This window comes from Antechinus flavipes, chromosome 3, assembly GCF_016432865.1.
Source record: "Antechinus flavipes isolate AdamAnt ecotype Samford, QLD, Australia chromosome 3, AdamAnt_v2, whole genome shotgun sequence".
NCBI classification, from domain to species: Eukaryota; Metazoa; Chordata; class Mammalia; order Dasyuromorphia; family Dasyuridae; genus Antechinus; species Antechinus flavipes.
In genome coordinates this window covers 584,165,444-584,193,078 of record NC_067400.1, presented here as the reverse complement: position 1 = coordinate 584,193,078, position 27,635 = coordinate 584,165,444, and the positions used below count along the sequence as shown (strand labels likewise).

The window sequence follows — 27,635 nt, the reverse complement described above, 5'->3', positions numbered from 1 at the left end:
TGTGACTTGTTCACTGAAAACTGTACAATTTGTAAGATATTTAGGAACTTCCCCTTGTTTGAACCTAATGAACACAGGCACTAAGGTATTGCTGTCATCTCTCCAGATGATAAAGGAAGTGGTTGCTGAAGCAGATCCTCCCTGACTCCAAACCTAACTTAAGACTCCACCTGCTCTGCCAAAGTGTTGATACTCTTATCTGATGCTCAACTGAAGGGAAACATCCAGATCCATGTGGAGTAAAGCAAGGACAAGTCAGAGATGTAGGGGAAGAGCAGCTCTCCTCCATCAAATGTTGAGTCATTTTACTCTTAAAACAATACCTATTTCCCATAAAGAAATGCCTGTGCTTCATTCACTGATTTGAACCTCTTTTCTTTAAACCTCTACATAGAAACCCAAAAGGATCATTAGAGAGAGGCGGTTAAGTGGCAGGTCGTCAGCAGCTGGCCAAGGCAACAGTCTCAGTTCATCCATGGCCCAGGACTCCTGTAAAACCTGCTTTCGATCCCGCCTCCCAACAGTGAGAGACACTCAACAATGAGGAAAACCTACAAGATCAGGATTGGAACAAGGCTTCCTTGTAACTGTGATTTCTGACTTCCTGTCACAGAGGGCCTCATAACTGCCTTCCCTAGTGTAACCAAAGAAATAAATCTCAGAGGCTGAGCATATGTCCCGGTGGCTGTGGCTGACCCAGACAGATCTGTGCAAGAATGGGACAAGTCCCCTTACCGTTTTTTTCTCTCTCTTGGCTGGCGGAGGCTGCTGCTGTGTAGGCACTATGATGGGTGCTGACTGGTACACTGGCTGACTTGGATAGAACGGTGTTCCTAGAGAATTGGAAAAGGAGGAAAACAAGGCTTCAGTTTGTTGAACATCTCTGCCTGATAAAGAGTGACTTTCCCCCCCCCCCTTTTTAAGCCTTAACAAAGCCCAAGAAGAGCCACTTTTAAAAGCCCCAACCATTCTATTTGTCAGTAAATCTCTACAACTCACTTCCAGCTATGGAAGGTTAACCAGCAAAAGGCTGAATTCAGTCATAATTAGTGGAAAATCCCTATCTTCATTATGCATCGAGCATAAAAAGACCTACACAATTTTACTTTCAAACAATCAACAAATACTTAGGAAATGTCTACTATGTAATAAGGCACTATGCTGGGGAAGAAGGCAGAGAGGGAAAAATGATTGTTATGTTTAAATTACAGTCCTTGCCTTGAAGGAGTTCCCTAGTAGGGGAGATGAATCATAAATACATGAAAAGTTAATCAAACAAGATTTAGATAAAGGCAGCAGTACAAGATATGTCACAAGGCAGGAAAGGACTAATTGCCAAATGAATGACAAAGACAAGGAGGGATATGGAGCCCAGAGGAACGTGCGGTGAAGGTGGGCAGGCGTGACCTGGGAAGACTTCAAAGAATTGGAGGGACTTTCACTGACTTGGCACGATGGAGAGGTTTCGACTAGACAGAGAAGAATGCTCAAGGCCTTCCAGATTTGGGCAGGGAGATGGGCAGAATGGCCTAAAGTTAAGGAGATGGGAAAATGAAGCATGTTCAGCAAGTTTCGCTGGAGGGGAGCAATCGGACATAAAAAAAAAAAAATAAAAGAAAACATGGTTTAGGGTTCAGCTGCACAAAGCTCCAAATGAGGCCAAGGAATTTAGATTTTATCCTAAAGGCAATGGGGAACCACCAGCGGTTTTTGAACAAAGGGAATGACAAGACTGAATTTTTTTTTTTTTTTTAGAAAAATTAATCTGGCAAGGTCTACAGCAAGGACTGTAAACTCCATGAGGACAGTGACCATCTTAGTTAAACTTTGTATAACCCCCAGCACCTGACATAGTACTCTACACATAGTAGGCACCTAATAAGTGTTTGTTGAATGAATGAATGAAATGAATTAATGAACAAATGGACAGATGGATGGATAGGTGGACGAATGGATGGATGGGTGGATGGATAAACTGACCAGAGAAAAGTGGAGGATAGACTGAGGGCAGGGAGACCAGTTTAGTGAAGGCTACTTCAATAGTCCAGGCAAGAGGAAATGAGGACCTGAACTAGGTGGTAGCATTGTGAACAGAAAAGAAGGAACTAATGCCAGGACATCACAAAGAAAGAATCAATAATAACTGGTGACTGAATGAGAGGTGAGGGAGAGAGAGGAGTCAAGATGACTAAGGTTTTTAAAGCCTACCATTAACAGAAATAGCAAAGTCTGGAAGGGGAGTCAGTTTTGGGGGAAAGATGATGAGTCCAATTTTAAGCATGTTGATTTGAGCTGATGGGAAGGCATCCAAGTGGAAGGAGGCAGAAGGCAGGTTGAAACACAGGCCTGGAGCTGGGGAGAGAGGTTAAGGATGGGAGTCATCCGAGCAGAAGTAAGAATAGATGAGATCTCCTAGGGAGAGTATATTTTCCAGCAGTTATATGTACAGCATAAAGAGGGGGCAAAGGCTACTGACCCAAAGGGCTTAGGGCAGGAAAGAGCTTCAGATAGCATCCAGCACAACCCCTTCAATTCACAGCTGAAGGAAGGGAGGCGCATAACTGAGGTTAAGTGACCTCAGTTAAGGAATGGCTAAGCCAGGATTCAAACTCAAGCATCTGACATCTAAGCCCAAATTCTTTCCATGATAGCATACTGCTTTTAAGATTATTTCAGGAAACTTTTTTTGGAGCATTGCCTCAACCCTGAAAACACAATTCTGAAACCATGCTGACCTCTCAAGTCCTTAACTACTGAACTTGAGAAACAGCATACTCTTGCAAATGAGGTTTCAAATGTTCTTAGAACACCACCATCTACTCAGCTTGCCAAATTTTTCTCTCTAAGGGAAATAAGACCCAAAAGGTGAACCAGTCATTTTTATAAAATCTCCTACTGAAAACATTGTTGAGTCAACAGCGTAGGAAAATGGTGCAATTTCAGAACACCAGGGGTTAAGCAAACAAACACATAGCAAGGCTTCCTCCTAATGGAAGACATTAGAACTGAGGGCCATTTACCACACCAAATATCTTACAAAGTAATTAAATCTAGCCTACAGTTTATTTTAGGATTATGATGGAGGAGAATTTTAGTGTCATAGTTAACTGCCATTTTCATCCTAGTAAATTATTGCTATGAAGAAATAACATCAATGGTATTGTTTAAGGAATACAAAAAAAAAAAAAAATCAAAACCAAAAACATTTAATGTTACTTTTCCTTCACTTGTTTTAAAAGAAAACAATTAGATTCAATGACTTAAAAGTTATCTTTTTTTCCCATTCAATTCCATTTAGACCTAGTATCAAAATAAATTCATTCAAAACAGACTTTTAAAGTGTGAGAGTGTATGTGTATGCACGCTTACCACAGTGTCTGCCACAGAATAAGCACTTAATAAATGCTTTATCTATATGCAGACATATATTTTATAACAATACATAGAAAAACAAAGATACATGCACACATATACACACATCAAAACACTCAAAAATACCTCAGAAGATAAAAACACTGAGGTAAGTCAGAGAACAAATAAATATGTGAACCCTTACAGAACCTGTAAGTTAGGAGAGATCATCATCTCAGACTTGGGGCTAAAAAAGATCTTGTTTAGTTGCGCCCAACTTTATATTATTTGTGATTTTCTGAGCAAAGATACTGGAGTGGTTTGTTATTTCCTTCTCCAGCTCATTTTTACAGATGAGAAAACTGAGGCAAATGGGGTGAAATGATTAGAATTAGTGTCAGAGGCCGCATTTGAATTCAGGTCCTCCCAACTGCAATGCTGGTAGCTCTATGCACTAAGGTGCCATCTTGCTACCCCATAAAAAGGATCTTCATGATCTTTTCAGTCACCTGCAAAAATGCAGCCCCAAGAGGGAAGTGTTCTGCCCGAGGACACACTACACAGCACAAGTGGGTTCCCCACAAGGGAGCCCGGGAGGCTGTGCTGAGGCACTAGCGCTTCCCTGCTCTGAGAAGGGCCTCCTCACAGGTCCATCAGCCTCCACTCAGCAGCCTGCTAGTCTGTCTGCCTCAGGCTGGTATGACTGAGCAGGGCTGTCTGACAGGTTTCCAGGTCCCCACGGCTGTTTTCTGGCCACCATGCTGCTCTATATTTCTCAGTATGAACAGGTTATTATAGTTCTGTGTGTGTTTCCCTTGCATACTTTCTGATCTTGTTTTTATCATTTGTTCTAATTGTCTTATTTTGATCTTCAATTCAACAAGTATTTATTAAGCACTTATTATGCACCCAGCACTGTGTACAAGGCTGGCCCCAGGAAAATAAAGTGAAAAATGAAAAGATTTCTTCCCTTCAGGAATTGACGTTGTAGTATAGTGAAACAACATGTAAACGAATACATTAGATACAACAATTTATACTAAGTAAATTCAAAGAAATTGGGTACAGGGACATACTAACAACTGGGAAGCCATGAAGACCTTAAATAGGAGGTACCATGAGTTAAGCCTTGAAGGAAAGTGGGGATACCAAGAGACAACTGAGGATGGGGAGCACTGTAAATATAAAAGACACCTGGGGGGGAGTGGGAAGGGGATAGAATGGCATCTATGATGCAAGAGGATAGCATGGGTTGGTGGGGAGCAACAGAAAATTAGTCTGAAAGACAGCCTGGAGTTGGACTGGGAAGGGCTTTCAATGCTCAGCAGAAAATGTTTTTTCCTACAGCCAGCAGAGAAGCATGGGAGCTTTCTAAGCAGGGGTCCTAGAGCACAGCCAGGTCTGAGTCTGAAGAACCTTAATCTGCCACTCCTGGGATGGATGGATAGATGGATGGGGGATGAGAGATAGTGAAAACAGGACACTATCTCAGACTCTCATGTGTGGGGAATCTAGGACTCCAGGAGGACAGCGCTATAGCAGTATACAATCTAATAGTTTGGAAGCAACGCCACACCACCACAGAGCCATCATCACTCCAGGCCATCCCAACTCATTTCTTGAAAGGCATTCATAGCAAAAGCTTGAGGCTGATATGCAGAATATTTGAGCTTTTAGCCTCTTCTGCTGATTAATTATCGGGCCTATTTTCCACCATCCTCCCCTAATACTATCCTTTGAATTGGAGTCACTGGTTATTGAAACATAGGGTAGTCTAGTATACACAATCTTAACGATCCCACAACTCCTGTTTTTTCATTTTCTGCAATGGAGAGTGTTTTTTACGTAAGTTATAATATTTTTGCAAATGTTCGATTTGAGCACTGTACTACAAGAGTAATAAATGTCAACTGAAATGTTTCTTACTGCCTTTGCACACACAATAAAACTCCACAAATTTCTTTATTTGTCTTTCTGGAGGAGACCTGAGATCCAGCTTTCCATGAGCTCAACCTCCTTTTCACTTCTGCTTCATCACAGTGATGAAGCTCAAAGTTGTAATAATCTAGTTCCTCCCGTAATATGTCCATTCATCCATAACTTTACACTGTCTCACATTCGGAGCACCAGCACTTTAAGTTTATAGATGGTCCTACAAACAATACCATTGTTGGCGCTTTCAATCACTAAAGAGCAGGAAAGGGGGCCAACCCAGCACTACAGGTCACTCTGCACTTTTTGTTGTTTGCGAAGTTGCCAAGGACAAATTATTGATCTCTTAGTGCCCATGCTTTTCCAATGCCATGGTTATCCGGGCTGATCTTTGCAAAGTTTTACTTAGAGACTGAAGCAATTTGAAATTTGCCATGGAGATGTCAGCCACTACTGAGAGCTGGTCAAAACCTGGCACAGGGTTTAATGAGGAAATGGTATAAGCAAAGAAATGGACAAGGGAGAGGATACGAAACCTGTCAATCAATAGTTATTCAGTCCACAAACATGTAGTGAGTGTGCACTATGTGCTCAGCACTGTTCTAAAATGTATGTTCCACTGGAAATACAAAGAAAAGGTAAAACATAGTACCTACTCTTCAGTTCATAAGCTATTGGGGAGATAACATGCAAACAGCTATAGTCAAACAAGCTACAGACAGATAAATTGGAAATAATCAACAAAGGGAAGACATAAAATTAAATGGGACTTCCAGGAGGAGGTGGGAATTTAGGTGGGACTTAAAGGAAGCCAGGAGGCAGCACTGAAGTGTAGGAGAGTTCCAAGCCTGGGGAGCAGTCAGGAGACAGAATCACAGCAAGGAGGCCGGCATCATGGGGGAGGTGGGCCGGTGGCGATGGTTATAGAGCCCTCTAAACCCCAAAAAGGACTTCCTATTTCCTGTAACTGATGAAGCAGAGAGGGGACAGGTCAGGTTAGTGCTTCAGCTGAGTGAAGGATGGACTCCCGGGAAGGACTGATGGGTGGGGTCATCCTTTGCTCTCCCTTCTCCAAGTCTCTGATCACCTCATTCAGTCATGCCTGGAATGATCTCCTTTACCCATCAGCCCACTTTGGATGTCGCTTCTTCCATAAACTTCACTCCTCCCAGGGGAAAGCTTTCTCTATGCTTCAGAGTTTTCCTAGCACCGGGTCAGGGACTCAGCCACCTAAACTAATCCCACTCTCCCCATATTATATAAACACTAAGGCCTCATTCCACCTAATAGAAAGGGAAGGTCCTTAAGATCATGATTAGAGTTCTTAGAATCTCCAAATTTACTTAGACTCACTGAATGAATGAAGCAATTCAATGTGAAAATTTTAACATTACACAAAAAAGCATTTAAAATACAGTGGGAGGAAAAAGAGAGGCACGGGGACTGCTGGGAGTGGCAAAAACAGGCAAATCTTTATACTTGGCTCCTGCACAGCCACAGTTCTCTTCTCCTTTCAATCCTTAATTTCAGGGAATGGAAAGAATATGCTGTCCTTGTAAAATCCTTTCTGAGACCTCACAGAAAACAGTACTGAGGTCTGGGTAAACATCACCAGGTAAACCAAGGCTCATAAATATCAGTTCTCTTTTATGGAGGAAAAAAAAAAAAAGAGTTTTCTTCCTAATCTCCAGCGCAGAATTTATTTTTCTAAAATCTCTTTGGTCTTGATAGTAAGGGTGAACGCTCTGGTCTCCTTATTCTATACCAAGAAAATACAGACACACCCCTAGCCTATATTAAATGATTTTATGAAAAATTTAGGTCAGACAAGACTATAGGGGAAATTACCAATTGTCCATTGTACTAATTTCAAAGTGGATGTCCTTAAAACACCTCAAATTCGACATGTGAACAACAGAATCCATTAACTTTCCCTAAACCCACCCCTCTTCTGAAGTTGTTCTTCGGAGAGTGCTACCATTCCATTTACCTGCTTTTTAGTCACCCAAAAGACTAATATGGCAAAGCTGTCACCCTACAGGAACACAGTCACAGGACCTTACAAGCCCAAAGTGTCTCAATTTACATACAGAGAAGGAACCTGAGGCTCTGGGGTAGAACGCATCATCTGCTCAAGATTACAGGGGTAAAAACAACAGCAACTCTTCCCATTGATGCAGATTTCCCTGGCCAACAGCCCCATGAAGTAAGTATGTTCTGAAGCATTTCAGCAGGCAGGAAGCCAAAGATCTGAGATTTCATACCAGGACCCCAATATCCAAATCCAGGGTTTGCACACAGGACAACTAATAGTCCCCAGCTCTGCAAAAGGCATCCAATGCCTTCACAGAGTGAAAAATAAGTCACATCTTCACTCTGGCCAGCTCAAGGCTTGAAATGAGAATCAAAAGCTTTCTTGTTGGCTACAATGATACTGATCTAATCATATTAGAGCCACCTGAGTACCCTAATGGGGAGTGGGCTAAAAGAGCTAAGTCTATACACAGCAGATCATTTTTTAAAATGGCCTTGCCTCTACTTAAGACCCACAATGACTAGAACTATGAAATTGAGTAAACCCTTTCCTTCCCTGTTAATCATTTTTAGATTTACCAATACACACAGTAATGCTGTTTGATTTAAGAGTAAGATTTTATTAAATTAAAAGTGAATTTCAATTACTGAAGAGCTTAACATCTACTTACAAATCAAATATAAATTTGATACTTATGAGAACTTTGCACAATAACTATATGTGGTATTTCTAACTTTTCAAGACACTTTGCTATCTAATGTTATTTTACTTAATTTTTTAATAACTTATATTAAATATTTATAAGGAAAATATTTTATTTTATATTTACTCAATTTAATATAATAATAATTATTAAAGAATAAAATAGGATTAATAATATTATAACTTTATCCCCATTACAACTTGTAATATAGATAAAATGAACCCAGATCCCATTTTACAGATGAGGCAATTGAGGGTTGGAAATATTCTCTACAAAGCAGGAACTAAATCCCCAAACATGTAATATTCAGGTCTGTGTGTTAGCAGATAATCACAGAACTCACATCTGAATGGTCTTACAAGAGCATCTAGCCCAACTTACTTATTTATTCTAGATATGAGAACTGAAGGTCAGAAATGTAAAATTCTCACTGAGCCAAGGGTGATGCAACTCACAAATGGCAATGCAAGATTCAAAGACAAGTCTTCTGACCCAAAATTTAGGCTTTTTTCTGTCGTAAGGTTCCTTGCCAAGGCTGTATTTTCTCGCAGTGTTTCTTCATAATAATGTGGTACATTCCTAATATAAAATTTAAATACATTTATTTTATGTGATCTTCATAGCCACCACTTGCTGTTGATGGAGCAGAAAGTGATTTGCCCAAAAACAAGGCCATTAACCAGCAGAACATAAATCCAAATCTTTAGGATCTTTCTATGTTATTTCCCTGAAAAAATCTTGGGAACTTCCCAGCCCCACTCAATAAAAACAACACATCTGGCAAAAATGACTTGACTTTTCCTACTTACCATAGGCATTGGGGAATTCCCCAGGCCCTGGTCCAGGATAAAAGGGGCCAGGCCCCGGAGGCTGGACAGGATACTGTTGAGGAGGCCCAACATAAGGAGGGCCACTATGCCGGTACTAGGAAAGAGAAATTGTAGATGCTTTAAAAATAATTGGTATACAACATGGAATGGTGAACTTAAGGTCTTAACAAGTAAGTTCCAAAGAGATTCATTTTAATGAGATAAAGCAATCCTATTTAAATACATTCAAAATTATTATTGACCACTGAAGATTCAGTGAGAGAAAGATCTGAGTGGGATGTTTTTAGGAAAAAACAGAACAAAGCAGTGCTCAAGTAGATAAAGAGCTAACAAGACTATCTTAATTTGAGACTGGCAGCAGCCTTCAAGGAACCTTCACTTAGCTGGTTTGGGGATGGTATGAGAAGGGTGTAGAATTATTTTCTCATGGTCAAAAAGAAATTTCTCCCCCCTCCTCTAATTAGATTGTAAACTACTTGAGAGAGTAGATTTTTGTTCTTTCTCTCTCTTAGCCCACCCATGATACCTTTGATAGGAAGGCCTAACATGGGCTTTACACAAAGAAAGCATTAAAAAAATGTTTGTTGAATTGCATTGAATTTTCTATCCCCCTCTGCATCTGTGATATAAGAAGTCAAAACTATCTCTTTACCTAAAGAAAATGACAAAAAATAGTTCCCATCTCAAAGAGGAATCCCACTGCTTCCCCTCCCTGCTGACCTGGTAGTAACTTTTGAGTTTACTGCAGATATTTTTCTGGGTCCCATGTACCTAGGGAATACATTACCTGTGGTATACAGTACTGAGGGCCCTGGGGCATTGGATACGGCATTGGCAGATGGTTAACCATCATGATGTGTTGATTGGTTTGATACACTGCAGTTGGTGTTTGGGCACCGGGACGGATGGAAGGGCTGCTGTTCTGGATGGTAGCTCTAGGAGGCTGTATTTGAGGCCTCTGAAAAAACTGAGGAGGGGGAAAGAGAAAGATTTATTTTCTTCGGCAAAGAGGATCAAGTTAACTGTTTGCCGGAATCTTTTCAAATTTTTCTCATCAACTTGAAATCTAAACACAATATAAATGAAAATAAACTAGAACTGAATAACTAGATTAAAGCAAAATTGATATTCTATAATAGGTTATATTTTCAGTTTGGGTTGTCACATGTCTGAAAATTGTATAATTATCTCAATATTTTAAAGCCTAAACCACACATCACAATTTCAACTCTGAAAAAGCACATTTAACAAACAACAATTAGTTGAAAATGCCTTTTGTAGATTATATTCTGTTGTAAAAGTCTTGGGTTTTTTTAGGCAGTCTATAGATACCACATACCAAACAAGTTGCATAGTGTTTAAAACAGGCCACTGTCTGTTCAAGACTCATACAGGATCCTGAAATCATTATTTCAATCTACATATTTAAATGCAAGTTTATAGTCAGGATTAAAGTGGCCTCAGAATTCCCAATTATTTTCAAACTTCAGTTAGCCGATTGAAATGGGCTTCAATTTTCGAGAAGATGACAACCCCATTCTGAACTAAACAAATCTCTCCTGTATATCTACTTGAATAAGTTTGCCATACAAGTGGAGAAAACAAACAGATCTGGCAATAAGATAACCTAGTGCAATAAGTGTTGAAATCTAAAACAGCATCAGAAGCAAGCAACCATAACCAAAGTCATTCATTGTTCTCACATTAGGCTCAATGGCCTTGAAAGACCAAAAAATAAATTCTCCACATGGATATATTGATTCAATAGAAAAAGGAATAATGGACAAATAATATCAGTAATATGGTGGCAGAGGAATAACTAGGCCATGCAGAACCAGTAATTTGTTACCTGGATAGGTCTGAATCCTCCCTTCAATTAGGAAGCAAGATAGCAGCAGGAAACAGAAAGAAAGCCAATGCAACAGCTTACAGATCAGTAGGAAGGGGCAGGACAAAGCATGCAGCTCAAGAGAAATATTATCAGTATATTTTTCTAACAACAGAAACTTAGAAAAGTTTGGACTCACAATTCTCCAATTAGGTATTATTAGAAGCTCAGAACTGAAGGGCAAACCTATAATCCACTAAGAAGAAAACAGTGGCAGTAGCATTTGATGACAGCCACAAATTGTCTAACGGCACATAAAGTGCTTTGCTTACAAGGAAATGACCACTTGGTGGTAGGAACAGAGTCAGGTCTTCTCTTTGTACGTGGTTCCATTTAACACCAATGGTACAATTGTGGATTTGTTATTTTTGGCTTCTCTGGGCTCCACGCTCCATTATGAAAATGAGAGGATATTAATTAAGGATGTTCTCTACAAAGGGATCTCAAAATATATTAGTCTTCTTACCTAACTGTTACTTTCTTTTTGCCACCAAGAATGGCTGAGAATCATCATATAAGTGTCTTTAGGGCTAGAAGCATAGTTTAAAATTTTAAGTCTTAAATCTATTTCGAGCATTCTTGGCCAGCATGGTGCACACTAGTCCAAAGGAAGGAAATGATTAGCTTGGACACTGGATTCTGCCTCAGTTCTAAGTCTTAAGGTACCAAAAACTGGCCAGGAGGAAGACTTTTAATCCCAGGGCCAGAAAACATAATAAGAACAGCCAAGGGGTGAGATAGGGTCCAGTGCCCCAAGTACATCACCATTAGGCCTCAACACCGAACCCTAGCTTAATACAGCAAAGGATAGTCGGGCAGAGGCGGCCCCATGGATGTGAATGAGAGGAAAACAACAGTAACGGGTGGGTAGCCAGGGGGAAATGGGATTAGGAGGTGTGATACAGTAGAAGGAAAGCATAAAAAGCTGATGTGGGGGTGACACGGAAACATGGGAGGTGGAGTGTCAATGTGGAAAAGGCAGAAAATGGGGGCTTGTCACAAGTGCAGCCTGAGCTTGCACAACTACTCTCGTCAGGATCATGCCTGTGATTAAGCCAAAATCTGACTTTTCTACCTGGGCCTTCTTTCTTTTGCCCCTTTAATTTCTCAAGAAGCCCAGGAACTTTATAGGGATGAGTGTCGCAGGATACTCTGTTATCAATACATTTCACAGAGTAGATGGATGACTATCCTTAAAGTTACTGAGAAGTGGATACTCTGCAGTTTTTATTTTCTCCTTTTGGGAATCACAGTAGGTCAGAACTGGAAAAGGATCTTAGGGATCTAATCCAAACCCCTCATTTTTACAGATGAAGACACCGAGACCTAGAGAGGGAACAGTACTTACCTAAGGTTTTAGAACTAGGTTAGCTGAAGATCTAGCACTAGACCTCCAAGAATTTCATGTCTGCCAGGGTTAGCTCAAATGGCTTATAATATGAGCAGGACATAAATGTTATTTTCACTTCATGACTAACCTGGCAATGTTCTGTCACAAAAATCAGCATTAGAAGTGACCCGCCAGTGCACCTAATCTAATGCCTCTGGGCTGAGAAGGCACTGCCCTCTAGAACTGCTGCAGCCGCAGCAGGCCCACAATTTCTAGGCCATTTTAGGTTCCCTATAGGTGCACAGAAGACTTTGCAGAGCAGCCTCAGAGCCAGGAAGCCAGGCTTCAAGCCCTGCCTCTGACATACATTGACTAGGGCCTCTCAGCAAGCGCCTCTACTTGAAGGCCCTTAAGACACTCCAAAGCTGTTGGTCAAAGAGAAATTCTGCCCTACATCGGTAATAGGAACTTCAAAGAAAAGAACAGATCCAAGCCCTCTGCCTCTTCCTTAAAGGAGTCTCAATAGCCCAACCAGGTTTAGGACTGAGCTGAACAGAAGGCAGCTCAGCCAAGTGAAGAAAGGACTGGATCAGAGAACTTGATGTTGGCATTCATCACTACTTTGGTAACATGGAACAGGTAACATTTAACTCCTCAGGGCCCTCCTTTCCTCATTTATTTAAAAAAAAATGGGGGGTATTGAGGGGGGAAAAGTTGGACTAGAACTCAGGTTCTGAAACTATAGGTTTCAACTCCATCCATATGTGGGTTTCAGTCTCATAAATGAATGAAGGAGTTGAGAATTTTTAAATTTATTATCAATAAACATTTGATTTCTATATCTATTTTATAGACCTATATACCTGAGGTAAAAATTTCTCTAGCAAAAAGAGGTTGGGAATGGAAAAAGTTTAAGCAGCTCTGGTTTAGATGACTCTGAGGGCCTTCCACTTCCAATTTCGAATCCTAAAAGGCCAAGGCCTATGGTCAGGGGGAAACTCCTACCTCCTAAGGCAGTCCAGTCTATTCAGAAAGGGTTCTAATGGCTAAGAATGTTTAATTTTGAAATAAGGGACTACACAAAGCAAGCATAAAGAGACCTAGCAGAAAGGGCTCAGAGCACCTGGGATACCCACACAAGAAATGAGCTGACCTCTAGGGTAACTGGCAGCTCTACCACCTTATGAGGCATTTAACACCCATTCATTAAACAAACCAAGTATAAAGAAAGAACATCCTATGGTGGTTTACATGCAATCACTTATCCACACAGTCCATGGGGGTTCTCACTGCCATTTGAATTGCCTTGGGAAAACAAAAGATCAATATCCATCCACATATTAAGTACAGAAGAGAAAAATCCCAGCTTCATTATTGAAAAGGTTTTCCCCTAATTCTCTGGATCTGCTTTCCCAATATTATGGCAATAATTATATAAGGAAGCCTTGAGCTCTTCTGAAAGTTTCCTCCACATGCATTGTTTTTGATAGTCACTGAATCTACTGGGATTCTAAAGCAGACCTCTCAAAGAACCACAAAGTCAGAGCCTAAGATACTTCCTTAGAATTCATCCAGTTCAAAACCTTCATTAATATAGGTAGGTGGGAAGCTATTAACCCATAGTAACACTAGTCAATGATGAAACAGGGACTTCAGTTCCCTGTTCATCCTACTAAACCATTAGGGTTTCCTGCACTTTAAGTGGGTTTCAAGATATTGCTGTACAAGAATATTTCCTTTAATAGGTCTGAAAGGGAAATAGTGAATTTTCTTTTCTATTTAGGATATTATGGTAATAACTTTGAGAGCTGAAATATAAAATGTACTATGATCAGAAATCAGAACTTCCAAATCCAACTTCAAGGTTGGTAATAAACATGTGAGAGAAATTCTCAGCAATCCCAAGTAAGGGATTTTGCATATTATTCTGCACTCCTCAGACATCTGGTGAAGCCTGCATCAGAATCAGATGTATACATGCACAAAACAAAAAGTAGATAATTATAAAGGAAACCAACTATTTTAAATAGTCATCAATTTTCCTTAAGTGGCCAAACCTCAGGTAAAGAACCTCTGATATAAAAGAAAGAAAAGATTTTGCCTAACAGCTCTCATGCCAAAATTCTGATTTGATTTCTAGTAAATGGGGGGTGCTAGCCAAATAAATAGGGCGAAGGGCATTAGGGCTTAACATTCAAATGCACCATTCAGTAAAACTAAAGTCTCATTTATTCCATGGTCACAATTCTGTTTCCCTTTTAGGAAGCTAAATTTGTTACTGTCTTAAAGACTACTATCCTTAGAGAAATATGGGAGATTTAATTCCACTTGGCAGAATATCCTCCCCGCCACAATTCCCTCCTTTTGCTCAAATTCTTACTAGTATCACACAATAAAAAGCAATCACTAATTAGGAACAATTCTTTTCCTTTAAATCAAAAATCTTATGAATCAGCAGACACCTTAATATGTAACATACAAGGAATAATAATGTACATTACTGAATAAACTGCAAAGAACAAGAAGAGAATACTGTCCTTATATTTCTTCCTAAATATGAAGAAAGTTCTATTTTGGTCTAAATAATCCAAATCTCTATTTGGAATATTCAAGAGGATTTCAGGGATCAGAGGGGCAATGTACCCCTCTCAACTGACTGCTGTTGACGGCCTCAGGTGAGCTCTTAAGGGGGGCTCCCATGGCTCTATTCTCCATCTTCACTCTTTTGTTGGATCCTTTCTCTCAGCTGAATTCTGCACAGCTATTCGATCATGGCAATCATAGGCTATTTCATGGGTCTTATTTTAAATGATGCAGCTCATGAAGAAGTCCTCAGAAATTAGCTGGAGTCACCTGACATAAGTGAGATAGGTAAAGTAACCCAACCAGGAAAGAGACTGGCAATATAGACTCTATAAGAATTTATTCAGGCTCAGAACTAAACAGATAAGTAGACAATGCTTCCTGTCTATTTTTCATTATCTATAACATGAAAAATTTCTTATCGTGTAAGAATGTAATGAAAAATTAAATAAGCTCCTTTTGCAAAATGAAATTATATTGGGGGAGGGGAGAGAGAGAAAGAGAAAAAGAAGAGGAGAGACAAAGAGGGGAATCATCCTGACTATACTGACACAAAAGTGGAAAAAATCACTAGGACAATTCATGTGAGCTTTATGCATTAAAGCGAAAGCCTGACCCAACTTTGCTAAGTCCAGAATTCTTCATATACTTAACCCTCCTTGAAATTTACAAGCAAGAAGAACAGATTCTTTTTTCCTTAGCAACACATAAATAAGTTCCACATGTAGAGCTGCCTTCCAAAAAGGTGAGTTGGTAATTTTGATGAGGTACAGATGAAGAATCTGGACTACAACAAAGGCCTCGTTCCACTGATTACGAGTTATCTCTAAATGATGTGAGAACCTGAGAAGTCATTAACTGCCTTTTCAAAACAAACCAGAATAAAATGTTAACAGGTATTCAGCCATTATGGAAAGATGAAGAAGCTGAATTCTGAAGGTTGAGACTGCTTGAAAAACTAAACTAAAGTATTAAGTGTCAAGGGGGAAGGTAAAGCTGGCTACAAGCCTTGGGCACTTTCCATCATACACTACTGCCCATCAAAATTCAGCAAGAGTCCATTAGTAAACAATAGGTGACAGCTCTGTTTTTGGACAGGGATTAGACCACCTAAAAGAGCCCCATTCTTCCTGGATCCCCTAAGTTTCCTTCTAAATATCAGGAAACTAAAGCAGGAATGAGTTGTTATTGCTGAGCTATGTCCGACTCTTCATGATTCCATGGGCCACTGCACGGCAATATGGTTCATGGGGTTTTCTTGGCAAAGATCCTGATGTGGTTTGCCATTTCCTTCTCCAGTGGATTATGGCAAACAGTGACCTGCCCAGGCCACAGTTAATGAGCCCAGTGCTCAGTTCATTGAGCCACCTAGCGGAGTTTGAAGCATTAGCAATTCTGTGTTCCCCTGATTAGCCCACTCTCCCTGACCAAGTGTTTTCCATATATGATCTCCTCTGATCCTCAGAATATCCCCACTAATTAGCATTGCTATCTAAATATGAGAGCACTGAAGTTGAGAGAAGTTAAGGGACCCACTCCGCAAAAGCACATTAAATCCAGGAAATGCTAAAATCTAAATAGTCTCCTGTATATACTAATTCCAAACCCAGCATTCCATGTCCTCTACTCTAGCAACTCCTGTGAATTTAAACTTAAGACACAATATCTTATTAGAAACTACAAAACAGAATTATAGACATTTTTAGGCAGTTATATTTAGGCCTAGAATCTCTCTTATTTTTACCAACTGCTCTAACAAAGACACACAATCATTTTGGGGAACAAATTATCCCCCAAATCTTCTTTGCTCTCAGATAAACATAACCAATTATCATAACATCAGTTCCAATAATCTCCCTATCTCATTGAACATCCTCTGCATATATATTCATCAATGGCTTGCCTAATCCATGGCACCCACCATTGAATGCATCTGTATTCCAGAAACATTCTGTCCAAGAGAGGGTATAAGGATGGTTGTTTGTCCTTCACTCTTGAAGAGGACCCTGACATCAGGGAGAAGATGCCACGACCTGCAAGTGAATTGGATTTGAGGGAGAGGGCTGTGCAACGTCACCTGCCTCCCTTTCCCCTCCAGAGCCATCTGGGTCCGGGGGCCATAGATCAGGATGGCTAGAGACTGCCTTCGTGGCCCTTTATTCCTTCGAGGATCAAATATAAAATCCTCTCTGTATGGAAGTCAAGGGCCTTACAATCTGGCCTATTCATGCACCTCACCTCTCGGGTCCCTGCAACGATGGGGTTCTCCCTCCTCATCTCTGCTTTTCCAGGCTTCCTTCAAGATTTCAGAAGCCCTTTCCTCAACCAGTCCTGCCTACTTCTCCTCCAGCTACTATCAATCAATCAATCAATCAATCAGGATTTATTAAGCACTTACTATGCCAGGAACTGTGCTTAAAGTACATTGGACACAAAAAGAGGCAAAAGACAGGCGCTTGCAATCTATGGGTGAGCAACATGCAAACAAATAAATACAAAGCAAGCTAGATATAGAGTTAACTAGCAAAGAATCACCAGAAGGCAGGCACTTCTCTTCCTCCTCCTTCTTCTACATCTTTTTCTACAAGACTCTGGAGGAACCTGAGCACCTTTCATTCTGGATACTACAAATCTATAAACACAGTCTAAAATTTCCAATATTTTTTCTTGGCAATTATCTTACTTATGCTTATGCTCTACTTAATTCCCCAGGGCATTCTAACATAAAACTGCAGACTAAGCCATACTTTTCCGTATCCCAGCTTGGGCTTTTAAAATGAATTGTACATATGTAGAGTTATTAAATTTTTTAGGTTTGGCCTATTTTACTCTAGCACCACTTTTTTTTTTTGCTCCCAATTTGGTGATCTATGGTAATAACCCACCTAACTTTGTGTCAGTTAGTTAAATGACATGTCATCCAAGTCACTGATTGAAATGTTAAACAACAGGGAGCCAATGAAAAGGCAGTAAATCTCTACATTAAAGATGTAATTACTGTTTGGGAACAATCCATTGATCATCGTATCATTACTAGGGCAAGTTAAAAAAAATTCCTGAATCTGTCTAAATATACCATATAATCCAGCCTCAATCTGTGTTGTCTACAAGCATATGGAGAAAATGTTTGTAAAACACCTTGCTTTAATCCAGATATACTCCTGGATCTTTAGTTTTCTGATTTAGAAAGAAGGGTGTCATGCTTTGTTCTCCACTGACCCATACATATTGAGAGCACGCTTCTTTTTCCAACTTTTGTTTAGAAACTCTCAATTCATCTCTTTAACAATAATGCAACAATAAAGTTGAGATCACTGGTCTACACTTTGTAGAACACTTCCTTCCTTCCCATTTTTGAACATTAGGACAAAATTTATCATGTCCAATCATGTGACAATTCTCCCAAAATTTGCAATGACCAACAGCAGTTTTACTACTACATCTCATTCAAGACCCTGAAAGGAGTTTCTAGTTCTAATGACGTGAACTACCATTCATAGCTCTAGCTCTCTTTTTGGTTATGCAGAAATCTAACCCTAACTGTATCTCTCTTTCTTGGTCGATAGATTATTCTCTCCTTGGCAGAAATAAGAGAAAACAAGTGGAAAATATACCTGTTCTTCATTTTTGCCTGTTCTCCATTACCATCATCCATCCTATCCACCCCCTCATAAACAGTGACTTCTCCCTTTGTTCATTCTCTTCTATCTCTGATCCAGCTAATTGCCCTTCTCCTAATTTGTTTTTCCTTGTTCTTAGTATCTGTCATAGGCTTATTTGGAGCGTTAGGTCTCCATTATTTCTTTAAAAAAATTCATTGTTGGCTGACTAATTTGACAAAGTGATCAATAAGGTCAAAACAGGTTTAAAAAATATAAGTCAGGAGATATGGATTTCTCTTCCATAAAATGAGGAGGCTGAATGATATTTTAAAAAAAAATCATCTAGCACTTTAAGAATGATCAAGCTTACTCTAGTATTTTGTAGATGGGGAAATTAAGGCTCAGAGAAATTAAAGATTAAATGCCTTACCCATTTATGGTCACACAGATGGGAAGCCAAATACAACTTTTCAGTGAAATCTTTTTCATAACAAATCACCATTAAGTGCTTAGAAAAAATCTCTGAATACATTTCTTCTACAATGAAAAAAAAATAAGCTAGTATTTTTTCCCTTTTTTCCCAGTCTTACAATTTGATTGGTGTAAGAAACACCCAATAAGAAGTCTGCAACTGTTTTGAAGTCTTAAGAGGTGTCTGGGATACTGAAGGGTTAAGAGCCAAGGGAAAGAGGATGGTACTTGATCTTTTTGACTCCAAAGTCAGCCCTCTATCTGCCATCCTCATAGGATAGATGCCCTAAATATCTGCAAAAACAAACTCTATCTACAAGTATACGCATTTTTTTCATCCATCAATTTCCAACTCAGCTGCCATCTCTTCCATGAAGCTTTTTCAAACATTTCCCAGTCCGAAGAAGAATGGGTGTTTCTCTCATGGATGTCACTGAATTTTAAACATGTCTTTCTTTGGTCATCAGATATAATAAAAATTGGAATGTTCTCTGTATGAATATGTTATCTACCTCATATAAACTCTTAGAAGACACAGACTTGGTTTTAATTATTTTTGCATTTGCCCCTTGCACTTATCATAAGATTCTCAAAACAGAAGCCATCTGTGAAAGTCTGAGTGAATCTCTCTTTACCATTTAGCACAATTCATTGTGATTATATGGCAAGAACTAATGCTTGGTGAGTACAAAATAATTAAGTTTTTTCCGGAAATAATGAAATCCAAATAGTGGCAAAGAATCACACCAGATAGCCCATGTATTTCTGAGTTTTCTGGAAGGATTTTTGGAAGGGGCATTTGAAAGAAATACTACAAATGAAATAAACAAATTCTATATATCAGATTTTGAATGGAGATTAACTGAGACAAGCAGAAAGTCCCTTAGTGTCCATCTTCCTTGGATCTCATCTTCTCATTTCTCAAGTCTTTGATATCTTCCAGACAGCTGTCCAAGCATGTCTGACCAGGCCACTCTCTGCTTAAGCATCCTGGAGTGCTCAATAGTGTCTCTAAAAGGAAACACAAGCTCTTCACAGTCTGGCGTCAGCCTCTGTCTTACTTCCCATTGCAGGAGGTCCATAGTCCGTGGGCTCTGACCTGGAGAATCCCCACCCCTTGGCCAGGTAAGCTCATGTTCCCCTTCTTCTAGGAAGACTTCCTTGATTCCACTTTCTTCCTTCTCATCGCCCTGTGCCTGTATCCTGTCCTCTGGGCGAAGCAAGCTGCCTGACTGAAGGCACCATCTGCACCACCACCCGCCGGTGGATCCTGCTGGAATGCTGCGGGTATCCCCAGCCTCTGCCCAATGGCAAGCCCCAGGCCAAGCACAGACACAGAGCCCAGGACTCCTGGGGCTTTCCTTTCCCTTCCCCTCATGGTCTGCAGAACACTTTCTACATGAGAACCTGGGGAGACAGGTATGCTAAGTGTGGTTATCTCCACTTAGCAGAGGTCCTGTGCTATATAACTGGCAGAAAGCCAGCTACAAAGCCAGAAGGACCCCAGGATTCACATCTCACCTCTTCATCATGGAATGAGTTCTTTAAAATGAAATCACAGCTTCAATCTCTCAAACAGTTTTAAAAGAAGAATTTGGTAATAGTGGATTGCTTACTGCCCATCACAGCACTGGAAACAAGAAGTATTTTCAAATACCAGGGGGTACAAAGTGCTCTTGCAGTTGGAAGACCCCTAGTCGATTTGTAAGCTGGATACCATGCAGCCCTGGATGGAGTGCTTTGTTTCCCCAATCTTGCTGTCCTTCTCCTTCAAATGGCAGCACCAAGCTTTAGAGTGGTTTCACAAGCTTGTTCTTTGTGCACCTTCCAGCACCTCAGGAAGGTGAGTGTTCTTAGGATGGAGGCGTGACGAGAAAGCACTCCTAACCCGCCCCCGATGCTAAGGCAGTGCAGGTTAGGTGAGCGGCGCCTCACCACCATGAAAAGAGCTCTGATCTGACTCAGGCTCAAGACCTGGAAGGGGACTCCCCCCGCCCCCAACCTCACCCTGGGCTCCCTTTATACATCTCTGATTGGAGGTCCTTGGCAAGAGCTTCAGCCAGTCCTGGTTCAGCTTTTGCCAACTCTCTGATTTAGGAGTCAGGACATGTCCTTTCACCACTAGAAGCCCCCATTTCCTCATCTGTAAAAGAAAGAGGTTGGACTAGACGTAGTTTAGTTTTCTTTACATCTGTTAAGTCCACAGCCCCAGAGATCGCCACTACCAACTGGATCAGAGCGCAGGCCCACACCAAAAAGTAGATTTGGACACAGAGTGGAGCACTGATTCCACCACTTTTTCATATATTATATGGTGGTGTCATTTTCACTGGAGCTGCCTTTTTCCAATGCTACCTAATCTTGAAGTCAATCCCCTAACGGATATGAGTTCTTAGATTTCCTCAATGTAGGGTGCCTTTAAAATATCTCTTCAAAACAAACAAACGAGCAAACACACAGACAAGAACATTCAGAGAAGGGAAACCAGTGTGGTAAAAGGCCAAATTTGACAGAACTAAAGAAGAATATTTAGAAAGAAAGAAGTGGGAGCTAGTAGATTTCAAGCCTGTTAAGGGCTGCTGTTTGGAAGACAGATTAGACTTTATCTGCACAGTTCCAGAGAGCAGAACTAGAAGCAATAGGTACAAATTGTAAAGCAAAAATTTTAAGGTGAATATAAGGAAAACTTTCCTAACACATAGAACAACAGAAAAGTAGAATGGCAAAGTCTGCTGCACCCTCCTCCCACAACTCACTCATGATCACTCCAAGCAAAGGACTAAGGATCACTTGTGCATCTGAGCGATTATCAATTGGGCTAGATGGGCTCTACACTCCCTTCCAGTGCTTTAAGATTCTAACTTGTGAGGCAGTCCCCCTGGAAGGGGCCTTAAAGATCTGCTAAAACCAACTTCCCCCTACAAATGAAGAAAATCAGGTGCTGAGGAGAAGGGACTTTTCTGTGGGTGGTCCCATCACTAGCTCTGTACAGAACTAGAGCTGAAGCAAGCACTGGCTTCTATGTTAAGTGATCTCTTCCACACTCCTAGCTGTCACTAGTGAAATCGGCACATGACAAACACAACCTACGTCTAGACCTTTGGGAATATCTTTACCACAGCCAAATAAAACTACAACAGAAAAATAACGCCCAATTTCAACACATGCCCCAAGAGAAATCGATTTGCTCCTCCCCAGCAAATACTTTCTGGCTTTGGCTAATGATCTTTTCGTTTATGGAGCTGACTAAAGGAACTGTGCCACTGAGTTTTGTGAACAGTGCATAAACAAATACTAAGACATAGGGAAATACGTTGCAAAATGTTTTTGCACTAGGAACAACCTTAAAAATCAATTCTCTGATCTACTTCATGATGACAAAGCTGTCTCCTTAGCCCAAGTATATAACTAGCACTTGATCTTTATTGAGTAATCCAGAAGGACAGGAACACAAGTAACTTTAAACCACAACCAAACTGCGCTGAGCATAAATAAAATTAGCTACGTGAACTGCAATTTAAATTCCAAGATGCCATTTGTGTAATTCTGGGTGAACTCTCTGAACTTTCTGTTTTTAATTCTGATGGTATTAAAAAAAAAAATCTATCTATAGGCTTCCAGAGGCAAGAATATTTTCTATGTAAAGGTACTCTGGATCCTTATTTCATCTTCAAAGGGGGCTAAAATTTAAACTTCCCTTTCTTCAAATTGCAAATGGGTCCAGGAACTACAGATTAAAGAATCCCTGGAAAATGGAAGGAATTGGCTGGGTGGAGTAGGAGGAATCAGAGGGTACACACTGAGGTGCACTCCAGCTCAGAGAAAATATTCAGGAAGCATTAGGATGTTGAATCCTTGACTTACACAGACTTTAACATTCAAGAACCACCCTAGCCAGTAACAGAGATATTCAACAAAAGTAGCTTTATAATAGCACAACCCTTATGTTAAGTCTCATTATTAGCTTTTACTTCATTTCATTCTAAACAGTAAATCTAGGTTTCCTGTTACAGTAAATAGCCTTTAATGAACGTGAGATTAAAAAAAAAAACGCTTAGAAATTTTATCCATTATTATGTTTTTTAAAACATAATATCATCAATTAACATTTTCTAAGTACCACAATGATATTAAAACCAACTTGAAATAAATTTTTTTAACGTAAACCATACTGAAGTTTAGTCATAAAAATATAATTGAAAATTGGCTTGTTTGTTTTTCTTTTTAAACAATGATAGCCAAAGTGTATGAAATATAAAAGTATCTATAAAGGTATTAGGAATTGTTACACTTTGCCCTGGCAAAGCCATTCCTTGACATCAATATTCTAAATCAGCAGAAAAAGAGACGCATGGGCATGGGAGCAGTTGCAAAACCACTGCTTCAGTACCACCAGCCTAGAAGGTCCTAAGATAATGACATGGCAGCAGCAGAGTTTCTACCCCTTGGCAGAAGTTGGAGAGGGGAGAGAGGGAAGGAGTGCGGTCTGTGTAAAGACGTCTCCTTCTCTGCGTGCCAGGACCTTTTGGGGTTTGCCTAATTATGGCTGCACACTCCCACTCAACTCTTGATGAGTTCCTTTTGACTTCATCTTCTGTTTATTCCACTGGCTATTTCAGTGGGGGGAAAGGAAGCAGGAATTTTGAAATACCCCAGAGCAGCTCTCTATGAAGTGAGAGAATCCAGGGAAAAGAACACATTTAAATAGCCCTCCTTCCATCTCAGCGGTCAACGAGCTAAGGCACCTCACTGCCATTAGCTGCTCAATTTCAGAGTTTTGTGCTAAATGGTTTTTACTTTTAAAATGGATCTCTAAATACCCGGCAATCCACAAAGAAGGGAAGCTTCCCTTTGCCTGTCACACATGGGTGTCACCCATGTAACAAAAGTTCTGATTTACCCCAGTGACAGCATGGAATTACAACTTTAATTCTACCTAAACAATGTAGTTCTTAACAGATCTAATAAAACTTGGCTCTACTGTTTCTGTCTAGAGGGCAAATCAAATCATGCTGGATTTTTTTCCTGAAAGAATGGGGAAAGAATATCTCACACTAAATAATCTTAGACATTGTAAATTCAATATGTGCAAAACTAAACTGTTATTCCCCACCACCACCACCCCTATTCTCCTTTTAATAACTTCTCCACAAGAGGGAAGTTCACCTCCTGGAACCACAACTGAAATGTCAGTCTTTACTCTTCGTTTTCTTTCCTTTTCATCCCATCAGAGGTCAAGTGCAGTGGATCTGACCTCCCTAGCATCCCTGGCACTGCCCTCCTGGGACAGGGCACCTGCACTAGGGGAGAACTCACCACCTCAGGCCTGAACCTCTGAATTAGCTGATCCTCCCTCACCCATCAAACTGATCTTTCCATGATGCAGAGTTGACCGTACCACACCTCTGCTGGCTTTTCAAAGCCCTTCTAATTTCCCTCCAGGAACCCAGGGCATTTTTCCCTGACTGGCCCCCAAGTCTGGAACTCTGTCCCTTGCCTCCAACCTGCTGGCTTCCCAGGCTTCCTTCAAATGCCAGCTAAAGCCCCACTTTCAGAGCAACCCCCATATACCCTTTACTTGTGTCTTGTTTGTGCCCTCAAATAGACTGTGAGCTTCTTAAGGGTAGAGCCTCCCCGCCCGCCCCACCTTAGGAATTGTAACTACATTAATAGATCCAGGTCAGGGAGTGGGAATGCCAACAGCCTGAGACAGAAAGTCACAGAGCCGGGACAAGGACTCAAGGTTTCCTCCTTCCAGGGCCTCCCTTCCACAATGCCCAACAACTTTAAGGTCAAGGTCAGACAAAATGAAGCAGAAGCTTCCCGCTGAAGGCCTCCAATCTTTGTAAAGGTACATTTTTTTCAAGCGATCAGGTTCCGATCCATGAGAGCACGACGAGCCAGAGCTGGAAAGCCCTCCGGATTCCCACTTGCTTGCTTCAAGTTCTTGCAGGATCTCGCAGCTCCCGGTGCAGTGAGGGGGAAGGAGGGCAGCAGACAAGCTAGAAGATGCAACTGTTTTATTTATCATTAAAAGACCGCCTTTTTGGAGTGAAGGGCCAGGAATTCATCTTTTTCATCAATGAAAAAAAAACCCAACAATAATAAACTGAAATGATTTTATATGGGTCAGTTTTGGCAGGGGGCATGCAGTCCCAGGACACAGGTTCTACTCTAGGGGCCATTCCATCCGAGGGCCTTGGTTTGCTTTGGTGCAAGCACCCCTCTCTAAGGGCTCTTTCACTTCTCACACTCCTAGACTAAAGAACAAAAACTCCAACAGTAAACTCCTTTTCTAAAAGAGCAGTGAGGCTGAAGTAAAAGCCAAAGGTTCCTCCCTTATGGCTGCCAGGCGGCATCCTCACAGAACACTCAGTTTCTGCCTCAGATCCTTACTAGCTCTAGTAGTTTGGGCAAGTCCCTCAAGCCAGACTCAGCTTCCTCACCAGCATGACAAAGGGGAGGATGCATCTGTCAAGCGCTGTTGTGTAGCTCATGTGAATTCATATCTGAAAAGCACTGTTCGAACCATATAACAAAGCTAGCCTTATTTAGTCTTAGCTAAATTTCTTTTCTATCTATCATCAAAACTGGTTTCTTTCTTTTCATACCTCTTAAGTTTATTTTCCTTATTATGAAAAACAATGATAATGTCTGATAGCACTTTTCATACTTTTTCTAGTTTAATCCCCATAACAATCCTGTGAGGAAGAAAGCACAGGTAGTGTCATTCCTATTTTACATATGAGAAAACAGGAAGAGAAAAGTTAAACATCTGGCTTACAGACGCAAAGCTCATAAAAGTTTTTGTTGGTCATTTTTCAGTTGTATTGGGACCCCATTGGGCGTTTTCTTGGCCAAGATGGTGTAGTTTGCCATTTCCTTCTCCATCTCATTTTACAGATGAGGAAACTGAGGCAAACAGGATTGAGTGACTTGTCTACCCAGCTAGGAAGTGTCTGATATCAAACTTGAACTCAGGAAGAGGCGCTTTCCTGATTCCAAACCTTGTGCTCCATCTATCGTGCCATCTAGCCACCCTTCCCAAGGAATCAGAATTCCAAAGTAGTTTCTTGGCTCTAAGTTCAGATGCTGTCACTTAGTAGGACACCAACAACCACTGCAGATTCCATTTGGCCCTCTTGTTTTTAATTGATAGCCCAGAGCAAACTGGTGCCAATTTACCTTTCCTACCTCCACACATAGGTTATACACAGTTTTCATTTTCTTCAGAAGTATAGGGACATTTTAATTCACATTGCTTTAAAATTTAAAGTATGAAATTCTTCCATTAAGTCAACCTATTCTCCCTATAATAATGACTAACAAATAACATATATAGTGCACCAGGTTATCAAACACACGGGAGTATATCACAAACATTTCAACAAAAATGTTTACTGGACAAGTGATTTTGAAAGAGAGAGAGAGTACTATTCTCTATAAGAAAGAAAGTATCTCCCCTCCAAACCCTTTAAAAGGTGCCTTAAATATATGAAGAACAATATGCAAAGTGATTTTTTTTATTCAAGGATTTCTAAGAAAGGTGTACTAAAAGATCTGTTAAAATCTAAGACATTTTTAAACTTTTTTATTCAACAATTTTTTTATTCAAAAATTATGAGTTGTCAAAAAAGTTTAATTATAAAATAATCAATATTGTGTATGTTCTAAAAACTTAATTTAAGCAAAAAATGAATATTATTATTACCATTAAGTTTGTTATAAAATCTAAGTTAGTAATTAAAGTTGAGTGAAATTAGAAACATCACTCTTCTTTGCTCTAGATGTTAATAGTGTTATATCAGCACGTAATAGAGAACCCTTAGAATGTTGCCTGTGCCATTTATTCTACTAAACCATAACAATTTTTAGGGCTGAATTTTTGAAAAATTTAAAAGGTATCCTCAATTGAAATCTGAATAACTTCCTTCAAAACAAAGGGCAGATGAAAAGTGCGAACTTTGCAGACATTCAAGTAAACAGGCTGAACCAAAGCTGACCAAGGGCAATGGTATGTGTAGGGCAGGGGGGCCTCAGGCTCAAAACTCCAGGGCCTGTTGGATGGCAGCATTCTAAGAATTAGCAACTATTAAAAAGACCCAGCCCGTTAGTTAAGATTGCGATCAAAGGGGCAAGGGTACAGTACCTGATGATGGGCAGGTCGAGGCCCCGCTGCAAACTGAGAAAAGGAGGGAGAAGACAAACACAAAAGGAAAGGCACAAAGAGTCAGAAACACCACAACAAAAACCAAAATGTCACACAATCTGCCAAAAAAAAAAAAAAAAAAAAAAAAAACATACACAAAAAAAAAAAAAAAAATACAAAAAACCCACAAGGAAAAAAAAAAAAAACAACAAACACACAAACAGTCAAAGCTTTGCTGCAGGACAGTGAGAGACAGGTACTAGGTTCCACAGGCTAACGTCACTGCCATTAACAGGGTCTTGTTTAAGAACCTGCAGAAAAATAGGGGAAGCCACTTGCTAACGGGGGCGGGGGAAGTTTCTCAGGGTAAAAGTACAGACAGTGCAAAAGAAGGCTGGGAAGGGTGGGTGTGGGGCCAAGCAAATAAATAGCAAGGATGCTCTGTGTGACAAACAAGACTTCAAGCAGAGCTGGAGGAGGTGAGAAAAGCTTGGAGGCCACTCCAGGGCAGAGCGGAGCATGAAGGTGTCCAGCTCCACACCTGGACAACATGTCAAAGGAATGAAGCTTAGTGGTTCTCTTAGGTTAATTGTGTTCTAGTCCCTTGACAGCCAAAGATGAGGAAGGCTTAGCCATTCACACATGTAATGAATAAATCCTTTCTAGTGTTTGGCTGGGAAGGAGTGAGCAAATAATGTTTAATATTATAACCATCCAAGCACAAATCAAATGAACTAGTTAAGCATAACAGCAAGCACATC

At 40.4% G+C, this 27,635-nt stretch overlaps 1 protein-coding gene across 11 annotated transcripts in view; it reads right to left on the bottom strand.

Annotated features, from left to right (window-relative positions):
* The window catches only part of EIF4G3 (eukaryotic translation initiation factor 4 gamma 3), a 386,518-nt gene that overhangs the window by 148,960 nt on the left and 209,923 nt on the right, over positions 1–27,635 (bottom strand). For 5 of the 11 annotated variants that reach the window (XM_051988317.1, XM_051988318.1, XM_051988320.1 and 2 more), the window contains exons 7-10: positions 26,875–26,907; positions 9,639–9,818; positions 8,831–8,945; positions 736–833 (exon numbers count right to left, since the gene is read on the bottom strand). In XM_051988317.1, the coding sequence (XP_051844277.1) occupies positions 736–833; positions 8,831–8,945; positions 9,639–9,818; positions 26,875–26,907 (426 nt within the window). Of the gene's footprint in view, positions 1–735; positions 834–2,208; positions 2,353–8,830; positions 8,946–9,638; positions 9,819–10,700; positions 10,722–26,874; positions 26,908–27,635 lie in introns of all 11 variants that reach the window. The other 6 variants (XM_051988328.1, XM_051988325.1, XM_051988326.1 and 3 more) reach the window with 3 other exon arrangements.